We start from the raw sequence: 14200 nt of genomic DNA, 5'->3' as shown, positions 1-14200 counted from the left end.
CATGTCATTTCATTTTGCGTTTCCGCAAGCGGAATTGCCTTTGTCCAATGCATAAAAAACGCAAGGCAATTCCGCGTGTGGAAAACGCGTGATAAACGCGCGATAAACGCGTGCGGAATTCCGCATGCGTTTTTCCGGGAGAGGACTTGCATTTATGCAGCAGAAATTTTCTGCTTCATAAATGCAACGTGGGCACATAGCCTAAAATCGCCTGCAAAAGCGCTTGATAGGCTGTGTGCCCACGTAGCGTTTTTCAAGCGTATATGCTGCGGAATTTCCGCAGCGTAAACGCTTGAAAAACGCATGTATATCCGCACCCCATGGTCCCCAATGGCATTCCGCAATGTCAATGCCCATGCTGCGGATTTTTCCGCAGCGTATATGCTGCGGTCAAAAATCCGCAGCATGTTCATTAATTTTGCGGAAGCGCAGCGGAATCAATGTGCGGATGGTACCCAAGTCTGGATGAGAGGAGACTCTCATCCAGACCTGGGTACCAAAGAACCTGTAAAAAAAAGAATAAAATAAAGTTTATACTTATCTTCTGATGTTTTCCCTCCGTCGCGCTGTTGTCAGAAGGACCTGCCACGTCATTGAGTCATGTGACCCACCACATGACTCAATGACGTCACCGCAGGTCCTGCACACAACAGCGTGAGCCGCTCAAGACTCCGGACGGGGCAGAGAATGCATCAGAAGGTGAGTATAAAGTTTATTTTACCATTCTGAACAAGTTGTCAAGCACTTTTCCAAGTGATGCTTCTACCTGGCAGGAAAAACGCATGTACAATCCGCATTTGTTTTTCCTGCCAGGGAGATGCGGAAAAAATCTGCAGCATTTCTGCATCGTGGGCACTTAGCCTAAGTAGTGGACTATATAAGCCCTTAGCTCCAGGGTCGGGTGCTAACCCTGCACCTTACCACACATGAGCCATCTTTCACTACATGACTATGGAATAGGGCTATGGCATGCAGGGAGAAAGGACAGGCTCTCAGTCTGCCTAGTGTACTGGGCTTTATGGCTTCATTAGTGTGTGAGGTAGTAGCTGCTTCCCTAGGAGCCATACTATGCTAACAGCGCTATGTCAGGCGGAAGCTCGCGCATCCCAGCCTGTCCTGCCGGCTCACGCTACTGGCACACAGCTCTGTACTAGCGGCAGTGCGGGCTCTACCCCGTGCAGCGTCACGTGATTGCAGTGACGCCCGGTCAGGTGACTGCAGTGACGTCAGCGTGCCGCTGCTTCCGTCCGCTGCGCTCCCCTGTCATCTGAAGTAAGGATTAGTTCTTTTCTCTATCAACGATGTAGGGCTTGGGGAGACGTGCAGGGGCGCACTGTCCTCGCTGCTCCGGTCAGTCCTGTGGGTACTGGTGCTTCACTTCCGCCTCAGCCGCCATGTTAGGACGTGCAGTATATCCGCACAGTGAGGACTGACGTAGAGGTCGCACCCATAGTGGACCTACGCTCTCTTATAGGGCTAAGCCCCCTGTCAGGGCTGGTGGAGTTCGGGAAGGATGATGGCTTTACTGTGGTGGCTGTGACCTGTGCATGTAGGGAATCGCGGTAAGATCCATCTTACCAAACGGCACACAAGGGCATGCAGGTCTATGAAAGCCTACATTCATCCACACCTTTATATCTTCTATCTGCTGTTGCATTTCCGAAAAATCAATGTTTTCATGCAGATGCAAATTAGGTGTTAAGTGCTCTGGGCACTTCCCCAGCCACTGCCCCCTGAGCTTGTTTCCCACCCATCACCAGCCTCTATCACCTCATTGGCTGATTTCCTTGCCTGGCTCCTGACTACACCCACAGACATTGGGCTATCAGCCAAGGGAAAGAGGCTGTTGCTAGGTATGCAAGCAACCTCTGGGAGGCGGAGGCTTGGGAAGTGCTCTCTCACGCCCAGTGCCAAGAGTGTGCAAAGCAGTCATCAAAGCAAAAGGTGGCTACTTTGAAGAACCTAGAATATAAGACATATTTTCAGTTCTTTCACACGTTTTTGTTAAGTATATAATTCCACATGTGTTAATTCATAGTTTTGATGCCTTCAGTGTGAATGTACAATTTTCATAGTCATGAAAATACAGAAAAATCTTTAAATGAGAAGGTGTGTCCAAACTTTTGGTCTGTACTGTATAATTCACATGCAAACGAGGTGCTAACTCTGATTTTCCTGGAAAGGCAGCAACAGATGATATACAGGTGTCAATGGATTTAGGCGTTCAAATCAAGTCCCTGCATGCCCTTAACTCAGATGTGGTGGGTGATCTTACCAACCGCTTCCCTTCACATCGTGGCCGCTATTGACATTCTGCATTTCTTTGCAGTGGTCACTACAGGGGGAATGGCTTCCAGACACGACGTTCCCTGTGATAACAGCTGTTACCAGGGGTATTAGTAGCATCCATTTCTCACTTTAGTCATCCATACTTAGGCAGATTAACAGGAACTAATGATCAAATCTACAGCAACCTGAAATTGGCATTTCTCTCGTATGTCCAGTAAATTAGATTCACATTCAGTGTGATTTATTATGCTTCGGGGTCTCTCGAGTCCACAGAACATAATAAACAGAGTTATGGGAAAAAAAACGTGTGTCTCTTCAGATTTTGTGGTATACTATGCCTGATGAAGAGACCTGAGTAATCTGGAAAGCTTGCAATCTGTCACCATCTTTTCAGTTAGCCATTAAAAGGTATCAACCACTGAGGACTCTCAAAAAGATAAAAAAAACAGTCATCTGATCTCTCCCTGTGGATGTCTTCTAGTATCATCTTTTCATCTGGTGTGGCGAAGGATGTTATCTTACAAGTCTTCACCAACGCCTCTGTTGACACCCGCAATGCATGTTGTAAAGTCCTGACACCAGAACATCATGACAATAGTCACAAAGGTCTGGTCTAGTTGGCAACAGAAGTGCCGGCGAAGGCAAAAGGATGTCCATCAGCACACCTGAAAAAAAAAAAAAGGGAGACATGGCAGCTACGGGGGCAGGAACGGTGAGCGACAAGTTGAGTATCATTTTTTTGAACCTATTCCTAGCACAGAAAAGAGGCTTTCACTGTGTAAAAATGCAGAATAATTGCGAGAGTGATGGAATGAGAGTCGCTCACCTTGTGTGCGGCACAACTCCGTTACAGGTTTGAAACCATACACTGGATGTCTGCTGCTCCTGCAGCTGCACTCCCAGCCGCCTGGGTGGAGAGGATAATACAAGCTATAGGAGAAGGATCCGTGGTGGTGTCCAGGTGCTGCCAATAATGACACCGCTATTGGATGAAAACAATTTATTGAAACAACAGTTTTCAGAGTTGGTTCAACGCCTTCCTCAGGTCTATCTCATATACCCTATTTCCTAGCTCACAGGAAAACATTAAAATGGCATTTGGCTACCATTTTGCTGGATTCGCCAGAAATGAATCACAAAAAAATTTGGATTTGGGGAAGGCTATATTTTTTGTAAAATTCAAGAGGGGCAGCACAATTGAAATACTGGTTTTGCTTTTACCCTAAGTCATATGATAAGGCTCATTAAAGAGTCAATATTGACTTTTATATTGCTACGTCCTATAGGTGGCAATAGAGTTCTAGTCCTCTTCCTCTCTGAAGAGGCAATTTGCATATTCCCAGAGAGCAAAAGGCTCGCCAGTCTGAAGTTTGATATATTGGATCCTTCTCTTCCCCAAAATCATCTGTTGGAGAGTCTACAGACCCTCACACACATTAGACTTGATCCTGACAATATCATGTGTATAGGGACGTAAAGGCTACTTTGCGGATTGCAGTGTTTACTTCCTTCCAAGTACAAAATTATATGTGTAAAGAAAGTCTAAAAAGACCATTACAGGAAAATATATTCCTGAATTATTTTATGGAGTATGTAAGTATTTACCTATAGAAAAACTAAACTTTTTTTAAAAAATTAATATTTTTTGTCCCTTTAACCCCTTTCTGACATTGTGAGTAATAATACATCCCTGTGCCTCATAGACCAGGTGCGTATTATTATGCACAGGCGATCGAGCCCACACAGAAGAACTCTTGACAAAGAGCGCTTGCCTCTCGAAACGCATCAGAAGATGCCTGTATTCTCTTTTTTGTGAACACACAATTTTAATCTTTGCTTCATGTACTTTGGAAAATAAAATGCACCTTTTTGGACTTCATTTGTGAGCTGGATTTTTCTGCTTTCTCTATTGGATGTTGCGCCCTGCCCAGGTGCTATCCATGCTCCAGAAGTGTGGAACTGCAGGTGGTGAGCTGGATTTACTTCTGTGACTTTTTAACTGTGATCAGACTGCAGAAAGTGAAAGTCCCATAGTGGGACTAAGTGAAAAAACACACACACACACACACACACACACACACACACACACACACACACCTATGAATATTTATTTATGGGTACACTGTAATGAAAAAAAACAATAATAAGTACACATAGTTGGCATCACCGTGTCCGGAACGACCTGACCTATAAAACTGTCCCACTAGTTAACCCCTTTAGTGAGCACCATACAAAATTAAACACACAACGCAAAAAATGGTGCTTTATCATCATACCGCCTAACAAAAAGTGGAATAAAACGGGATCAAAAAGACTAATGTATATAAAAATGGTACCGCTGAAAACGTCATCTTGTCCTGCAAAAAAACATGCCGCAATACAGCTCCATCAGCCGAAAAATAAAAAAGTTATAGCTCTTAGAATAAAGCGATACAAAAAAAATATTTTTTTTTATAAAATAGTTTGTGTAAAAGCGCCAAAAACATAATAAACTATATAAATGTAGTATCACTGTAAACGTACTGACCCGAAGAATAAAGCTGCCTTATCAATTTTACCACATGCGGAACAGCATAAAAAACAAAACAAAACAAGCCCTTACATGACTCTGTCAGCCGAAATACGGAAAAATGATTGCAAAAAAATGCGTCTTAGTGTGTGACAGCTGCCAAACATAAAAACCCGATATGATTCTGGTATCGCTGTAATCGCACCGACCCAAAGAATACACTCGTCTAATCACTTATACTGCATGAGGAACGGTGTAAAAAATAAACTCTAGGGTTAGGGTTGTGTTAGGGTTGGGTTGGGATTTTTTCAAAAGTAAAAAAAAAAGGATGACGATATGGCGACCAGTGTTGAGCGCAAGTGCTCGCTACTTGAGTTTGCATCGGGTGTTCGGATATGCACTGAGTATCGTGGGTGCTGGAGTGACATGCTAGAGTCTCCGCCCCATATGTTACGTGGCTGTTATACAGCCACAATAAACCTTGCGGGGATTGCCTGCCATGCACAAGCATACATGGTGCATACCTGAGTAACCGAACTCAAGTAGCAAGCACTTGCGCTGAAGACTAATGACAACTTATTCAATATGATGACCTAATGTAAACAAATTCTGTGTCCTACCTCTGGGTTCAAAATGTTCACTATACCCCTTAATAAAATCCTTGAGGGTTGTAGTTTCCAAAATGATGTCACTTGTGGGGGGGTTCCACTATTTAGGCACATCAGGGGCTCTCCAAACGCGACATGGCGTCCGCTCTCGATTCCAGACCATTTTGCATTTAAAAAGTCACACAGTGCTCCTTCCCTTCTGAACTCTGCCGAGTGCCCAAACACTGTATTTTCCCAACATATGGAGTATTGGTGTACTCAGGAGAAATTGCGCAACAGATTTTGGGGTCCATTTTTTCCTGTTACTATTGCAAAAATAAAAAAAATTGGTCTAAAGTAACATTTTTGTGAAAAAAATGTTAATTTTTTTCTTCCACATTCCAAAAATTAAAAATTCCTGTGAAACACCTGAAGGGTTAATAAAGTTCTTGAATGTGGTTTTGAGCACCTTGAGGGGTGCAGTTTTTAGAATGGTGTCACTTTTGGGTATTTTCTGTCATAAAGACCCCTCAAAGTGACTTCAAATGTGATGTGGTCCCTAAAAAAATGGTTTTGCAAATTTTGTTGGAAAAATGAGAAATCGCTGGTCAACTTTTAACCCTTATAACTTCCTAACAAAAAAATAAATGCTGGTTCCAAAATTGTGCTGATGTGAAATAGACATGTGGGAAATGTTATTTATTAACTATTTTGTGTGACATATCTCTCTGATTTAAGAGCATGGAAATTCAAATTTCAGATTTTATCACAAATAAACGCCAGTGACATCGAAGAAATTTTACCACTATCATGAAGTACAATATGTCATGAAAAAACAGTCTCAGAATCAGTGGGATCCGTTGAAGCGTTCCAGAGTAATTACTTCATAAAGTGACAGTGGTCAGAATTGTAAAAATTGGCCTGGTCATTAAGGTGCAAACCACCCTCGGGGGTAAAGGGGTTATTGTAATTGTTTAACAAAATAAAACATTGTATTTTTTAACAACTGTGAATATAGTACTCCAGTTTGTGCAATTCTCTGTAGGTTAATAAGACCAGTATGTGCAAAAAATATGTACTGGCTATTTTAGCGCAGGAAGCTTCCAGTGGGAAAGGGTTTTTTTTAATTTGGTTTGGCCTTTTTTTGAACATGTATTACAGAACATCAGTGCATAAACACTTCCTGTTTTTCTCTTTTTATTACTTAGGTTGAAGGCACTATGTACTGTAAGGAGTTCCTGTGATGTAGCATTCCAGCTAACATTTTGGGGAAGCTCTGGAATATAAACAATGTTTAATGAAGTAAATTACCGAAACGCCAAACATGTTGAAGAACAATCCAAATGTAGACTTTCAAGATGAACCCCACACTTTATGTTCTGACTTATCTACTAATGGGATTTCAATTGGCAGATCATCAGACATTACTTCTCTGTCTCTTCAATCCAATCCGTTGCAAATTAGTCAATCCCCGACAAGAGGTTTTGTAACACAGGAACAGCACAAGAGTCAGAGCAGAGTGCCAGCCATGCAGACTTTCATAATGAATTCTAACCTTCAGAATGAAGAATCAAATTGCAGGTCACTTCCTTTGGATGCATCTGAGCTTTCGCATACCGCAAGTCAGACTGGATCAGCATCAAACACTATTGCTGAGATAAAAAGGATGGGGAAAGAGATGCATACTTCCGAAAACAAAGGAGATGCGCAAGTTAAGGAGCAAGAACAGGAAGTGTCACCACCCCTAGAAGACCCTAATATTGACCCCTGTCTGCCTAGAAATTCATACACTGAGCCCCTTTATAGAACATCATCCCATAATGAGAACAATTTTTCATGTTCTCCTTTTTTAAACATTGATTTCAAGCCTCCGGAATTTGTAACGCCATCTCCAACTGCCTTCTCGGAAACCAAGTTTTTCAGCTTTGTCATACTGCATGTCCCAGAAGATCAAGATGAAGCTGGGAGGGTATGTGAAATACTAAACAAGCTTGAAATTGGAGAAGGCACAACGTTTTGTGAAGGATTTGAGACTGCAGGAGTAAGTCCTCTCAAATGTCTAGAAGATGCAGTGGAAAATTCTGCCTATATTGTTCTTCTGCTCACTACTGGTTTTCTATCCAAGTGGGGTGAGTTTCAGACCAATACAGTTCTTATGAACTCAATTGAAGATGCAAATAAATCAGGCACTATCATTCCTTTTATTCCAAGATTTAAAACACCAGTAGGTAAAATACCTTTGACTCTTAAATCATTAATTCCACTGAATGAGAAATCCCATCTCTTTGAGAAACAAGTGAGGAACACATTCAAACGGGATATAATCAGAAGACAACAAGGACGCTGGCAACGAGAACAGCATTTAAGAGCATTAAAAAGGAATGTAGAAGATGCTAAAGAAGTATCTAACGCTCATGCAATGCAACAACATTTCACAGTGGATATATCAACATTGCTATCCAATATGCTACAGCAACTAATCCCGGGACAAGTTATTCAAATAAACAATGCAACTAATGTTCAGATAGGCAACCAAAATAGCATGAATGTTCAGCAAACTACAAATGTGCCACAGACGGAATATGATCAAGGATGTCACAGGGATTTTCAAAGCTAACTTTAGGTATTGAAAAATCTGACATACAGTACAGACCAAAAATTTGGACACACCTTCTCATTTAAAGATTTTTCTGTATTTTCATGACTTTGAAAATTGTACATTCACACTGAAGGCATCAAAACTATGGATTAACACATGTGGAATTATATACTTAACAAAAAAGTGTGAAACAACTGAAAATATGTAGCCACCTTTTGCTTTGATGACTGCTTTGCACACTCTTGGCATTCTCTTGATGAGCTTCAAGAAGTAGTCACCGGAAATGGTTTTCACTTCACAGGTGTGCCCTGTCAGGTTTAATAAGTGGGATTTCTTGCCTTATAAATGGGGTTGGGACCATCAGTTGTGTTGTGCAGAAGTCAGGTGGATACACAGCTGATAGTCCTACTGAATAGACTGTTAGAATTTGTATTATGGCAAGAAAAAAGCAGCTAAGTAAAGAAAAACGAGTGGCCATCATTACTTTAAGAAATGAAGGTCAGTCAATCCGAAAAATTGGGAAAACTTTGAAAGTGTCCCCAAGTGCAGTTGCAAAAACCATCAAGCGCTACAAAGAAACTGGCTCACATGAGGACCGCCCCAGGAAAGGAAGACCAAGAGTCACCTCTGCTTCTGAGGATAAGTTTATCCGAGTCACCAGCCTCAGAAATCGCAGGTTAACAGCAACTCAAATTAGAGACCAGGTCAATGCCACACAGAGTTCTAGCAGCAGACACATCTCTACAACAACTGCTAGTAAACCACTGCTAAGGACAGGCAACAGGCAGAAGAGACTTGTTTGGGCTGAAGAACACAAGGAATGGACATTAGACCAGTGTAAATCTGTGCTTTGGTCTGATGAGTCCAAATTTGAGATCTTTGGTTCCAACCACCGTGTCTTTGTGCGACGCAGAAAAGGTGAACGGATGGGCTCTACATGCCTGGTTCCCACCGTGAAGCATGGAGGAGGAGGTGTGATGGTGTGGGGGTGCTTTGCTGGTGACACTGTTGGGGATTTATTCAAAATTGAAGGCATACTGAACCAGCATGGCTACCACAGCATCTTGCAGCGGCATGCTATTCCATCCGGTTTGCGTTTAGTTAGACCATCATTTATTTTTCAACAGGACAATGACCCCAAACACACCTCCAGGCTGTGTAAGGGCTATTTGACCAAGAAAGAGAGTGATGGGGTGATACGCCAGATGACCTGGCCTCCACAGTCACCAGACCTGAACCCAATCGAGATGGTTTGGGGTGAGCTGGACTGCAGAGTGAAGGCAAAAGGGCCAACAAGTGCTAAGCATCTCTGAGAACTCCTTCAAGATTGTTGGAAGACCATTTCCGGTGACTACCTCTTGAAGCTCATCAAGAGAATGCCAAGAGTGTGCAAAGCAGTCATCAAAGCAAAAGGTGGCTACTTTGAAGAACCTAGAATATAAGACATATTTTCAGTTGTTTCACACTTTTTTGTTAAGTATATAATTCCACATGTGTTAATTCATAGTTTTGATGCCTTCAGTGTGAATGTACAATTTTTAAAGTCATGAAAATACAGAAAAATCTTTAAATGAGAAGATGTGTCCAAACTTTTGGTCTGTACTGTATAAACTGATTTTTTTTAATTTTTTCACTTCTAGCAATCCCGACTTGACTGTAAACTACTCACAATTTTACTTCAGTTAAATTATAGTTACACCGGGAAGCATCCTGTATTTTCCATGGTGCCACTAACAGACTTTCTGGGAAATATTTTCCATTGATAAGGGGTTATCTAGCCATTTAAATTTGATGGCTTATCTTTGTAAATATTTTTTATGCCCAAAAAGACAAAAGTATTATAGGAGTGATACCTTTATTGGCTTATCAAAAAAATTATATTCGCCAGCTTTAAGAGCACGGAGGCTCCTTCATCAGGCGGGTTTACAAATGAAATGCTGAAACCAGAGCACAACCTTTTGGCTCTATTCACATGTCCAGTAAATCCTACATTTAAACCGGATCTGTTAAAAACTAACTGCAAATGAACGCATTTTAACAGATCTGTTAGCATTTAAATCGAATGGCTTGTAAAAAAGATTCCTTTTTTCTGTTCATTTCAATATGCTTTTAAGGAATCTGTCTTTAACCAAATCGTATAAATATATCAGAAAGTGACAACAGGACACACTTGAATATGTGAGCAATCTTTTAAAGAGTATAATACCGTTTTGTAAAAATGTAAGAAAATCACTGGCACCACTCAAACCTGTGGAACTGATTGCAGCTTACTGGCTTCGGGATTGACAGGTGCTCCACCCAAAAGAGACAAAGTCTTTGTAAAATCGAGGAAAAGATGAACAGGTGGGCACTCTTTATTTAGACAAGTTAAAACATGGATGCAGGGGAGCAGGTCACCAGTAGGACAACGGCTGTTTTGCATCTAACCAACAATTCAACGGGTCCAGATAGCATTTTGTACAGCTCGTAAAATCCTAGCCGCATCGATTATGTTGAACTTGATATTACTGAAGGAGAAATGGAGGCGGGAGGCGAGAGAGCATCGTAAACAAAGATGAACTTGGATTCACCCAATGGCGGCTGCCAGGATGCCCCCTGGTGTGTACACCACCCTGTACCATGAACTTCATCTTCACCCAGCAAAGTTTAAGGATTACTTGATGTCTTTTGCCAACTTTGATAACCTGCTGCATCATATATCACCGATGGATTCAACATTTGGACACTGTAAGATAGATGTAGTGTCGCACCAGAAGAGCGTTTAATCCTGACCTTAAGGTAAGGTTCCCAAATTAAAATGTTGTGTCAGTCTATGTTTTCTTTGTTTAATTGTTACCTATTTATTTTCACACAATGCACAGATTTTTTAGCAATGGGAGAAAGTTATTCCTCGCTGCATTACTAGTACCAACATGAAAAATCTACATTTTCAAACAGTGCAGGACACTTGCAAGACTCTGTGGGATGATCTTCATGATGAATATGTTCAACATCCCTGCAGGCAGCAATGGAAAGAAAAGAAATTGCTGACAAGTTTTGGGAAATAACCCAATTTCCAAACGGTGTTGGTGCTGTAGATGGAAAGCACATTTGCATTTAACCAGAGTACCAGATCAATAAGAATAAGAAATATTTCTCTGTTCTTTTGATGGCCATAATGGATGCACAGTATCGTTTTATTGCTGTGAATATTGGGGCCTATTGGCGAACAAATGACTACCGGACCTTTAAAACTTCAGCCATGGGTCGCAGGCTTTATTTTGGGGATTTTGGACTATCAGCACCAAAGGCTTTTCCTGGTACAAATGGACCTAAGATGCCATTTCTTAATGTTGGGGATGAGGCATTTCGGATGTGTGGCAACAATTTAAAAAGCATTACTCAAGGCATGCACTAAACTACAGCAGGCATATTTACAACTACAGGTTGACCAGAGCACGACGCATGGAGTGTGCCTTTGGGATTATGGCTAGAAAATTGAGGATTTTTAAGAGAACAATTCAGCTTAAAACAGAGATGGTTGATGGTGTCATATGGACTTGTGGTGTTCTGCGTAACTTCCTTCTGTACAAGGAGCCCCTCATGTTTGATAAAGAGCATACAATGTTACCAATAGGAGGCAACCCAGACTCATAGCCAAGAAGTACAGTTGCCTCAATTGGATGACGGATTCTCGCAGAGTTTTTCCTCTCCCAGTCCGGATAGGTGGATTGTCAAGAAGAACAGATCTGAGTAGATTGATTTTCAATGTTAATCTTTGCTGAACATGTTCTATTATCTTAATTGTTGTTTTTATTGAAATGTAGAGCAATAATTTTATAATAAAATGCCTATGATAATGTAAATTGTGTTCCCCCTAAGAAGTACAGAAAATGTCAAATAAAATACATAAAAGGAGAGCAAACATTGAGATATTAAAGGGGTGGACCGGCACCTAAAATGTATTTACTTACTATCCTTACACCCTAACCACTTTTGTAATTTGCTTTATTACACAACACCCTACACTTTTCCCTATTCTGCTAATCCCTAAATGTGTTTCTATATTGTACTTTCTGTGACATTTCGTTTGAGGAGTCATGTGTAATACATATCACATACTTGCAGTCACCTCCACTCCCAGAGAATCCTCACAGCGCGCAGTATGTTGCGATGTGAGGTTTCCCAGGTCTGCAGTTACATAGAGTGACTACAGACTTGTAGTTTAAGGCAGGGCTGTGGAGTCGGAGTCGGGTCCATTTTGGTGGAGTCGGAATTGGAGTGGGTATAAAATGGACCAACTCCAACTCCTAAAATATAGAATAAATTGGGTACAATAGTTCAATGCAGTTTGTGGGGAATATTTTTTCATAAGAATTTGGGAAAGTTATGAAATGTCCTATAAATGTCTGTCTTATTCCTGATCTAAGAGTCTAGACATTTAGTTGAGGTGAATCTGTGCTACAGTAAATTCATCACTTAAACATGAGCCATGTATGAGGGAGTTGGTGTCATGGAAATTGAGGAATCGGAGTTGGAGGTTTGGGTTACCGACTCCACAGCCCTGGTTTAAGATTGGACAACCCCTTTAAAAAATGGAGATGGTGAGGGCTGACAGAAGAAGTATATGGTAGAATACTCACCTTGGAGGAATGTGTATATACCAGACACAACCTTATCTCAAAATCAGAGATGGAAGGAATCAGCTGTAGCTTGTACCAGATGATGGTCCCATGCAGGAACCACTATGTATCAGATAAATAGTTTAAAAACCATGAAAAGCAGGTGATCTAAGCGCTGCTTAGCATGACCGACAGTGAGTTAATATCTACATAAGATTTTATTAAATAAATACAGTGCTCTGCGTACATTGGACAAATGTCTTCCTCATGCCAGGCATGTATGTTTACAAATATCAAGACCGAAATTATTGTATTTACTGTGGATTTCCTACACAAATAAAATACAAATTGAATGTAATTTTGGAGTGCCAAATTTTTCTATCACAAATTACGTGAAAAGTAAACAAATGACTGACCGTCACTTCCTAACAGAAAACTGATGTGTACAGGTACTTATTAAGAGTAGCCATCTCCACATATAACTAACAAATAAAGTAGCACTCTGTAGAGCTATAGCATGCAAATATGAAATTTGAATTGAATTACTGCTCTAGAAAATAGGAAAAAATGAGAATACTTAGTGCAGAAATTGGCCAAATCATGTGTACCCGGTAGCCTCAATAAGGCAATTCTCTATCCTGGAAACCTATCTAGTGTGCATCCTCTCTTAGGCTGAAGCCTACATTTATATGGGAAGGTAGGATCCTGGGGTGATTAAAACCCGCCAGAGGCTGAGGGATGGATGCAATTCAAATTACATATATTTCAGGTTTGCATGCTATAGCTCTACAGAGTACTACTTTATTTATTAGTTATATATGGAGATGGCTACTCTTTGTAAACACCCGTACACACGTCTTTTGTGATAGGTTCCCAGCAGAGAGAATTGCCTTATCGTGGCTGCCGGGAACAAATGAATTGGCCAATTTATGCACTAATTATTCTCAATTTTTCCTATTGTAAGACCAGTAATTCAATTCAAATTTCATGTTTGTATGCTAAATGCTATAGCGCTACAGAGTGCTACTTTATTTGTTAGACATGTATGTTTAACTGATAGAGTTTAACCCCTTCACGAAGCAGCCAATTTCTGTTTTTACATTTTCGTTTTTTCCTCCCTTTATGCCCAGAGCCATAACTTTTTTATCTTTCTGTCCGCATAGACATATGAGGGTTTTTTGTTTTTTGTTTACGGACGAGTTGTACTTTTGAATGACACCATTCATTTTACCACACAGTGTACTGGAAAAAGTGAGAAAAATATTCCAAGTAGGGAGAGATTGTGAAAAAAAAATGCAATTCTGACATTGATTTTTGGGAATTGTTTTTATGGTGTACATTTTGTGGTGCAAATAACCTTGCAATGATTCTGTTCATCAGTATGATTACGGCGATGCCAAGCGTCCAGATTTTTTATTATTTTAGTGGTGAAAAGAACATTGAGGTTTGCAGAAAAAAAATCTGGGGCTGTGTTGCCATTTTCCAAGACCCTTAACATTTTGATTTTTCAGTTGATGGAACTGTGAGACGGCTTATTGTTTGCAGGGCAAGATGACTTTTTATTGATATCATATTGGGATAGATATGATGTTTTGATCGCAAGTTAAATTTTTTT

General features: G+C 40.8%; 1 protein-coding gene and 1 long non-coding RNA gene across 3 annotated transcripts; both read left to right on the top strand.

Annotated features, from left to right (window-relative positions):
• The first annotated feature begins 1155 nt into the window (after positions 1–1155).
• Positions 1156–8097, top strand: LOC141166287 (TIR domain-containing adapter molecule 1-like). 2 transcript variants are annotated; one of them, XM_073652875.1, is made up of 2 exons: positions 1156–1272; positions 6594–8096. In XM_073652875.1, the coding sequence occupies exon 2, from the start codon at positions 6710–6712 to the stop codon at positions 8000–8002; it is 1293 nt and encodes a 430-aa protein (XP_073508976.1). In that variant the 5' UTR covers positions 1156–1272; positions 6594–6709; the 3' UTR covers positions 8003–8096. The 2 variants fall into 2 exon arrangements, with proteins under 2 accessions (XP_073508976.1, XP_073509056.1); XM_073652955.1 differs by lacking the exon at positions 1156–1272 and adding an exon at positions 1397–1562 and having other exon boundaries at positions 6594–8097.
• Positions 8098–9504: 1407 nt separating this feature from the next.
• On the top strand, positions 9505–11829 carry LOC141166244 (uncharacterized). Its single transcript, XR_012251269.1, has 2 exons — positions 9505–10762; positions 10846–11829. It is a non-coding gene; the product is annotated as an uncharacterized lncRNA (long non-coding RNA).
• The last annotated feature ends 2371 nt before the right edge of the window (positions 11830–14200 follow it).

The sequence above is a fragment of the Phyllobates terribilis genome, unplaced genomic scaffold (assembly GCF_046119375.1).
Source record: "Phyllobates terribilis strain yellow unplaced genomic scaffold, ASM4611937v1 Scaffold_1__5_contigs__length_1240528914, whole genome shotgun sequence".
Taxonomy (NCBI): Eukaryota; Metazoa; Chordata; class Amphibia; order Anura; family Dendrobatidae; genus Phyllobates; species Phyllobates terribilis.
This window is presented reverse-complemented; position numbering and strand designations above follow the sequence as displayed.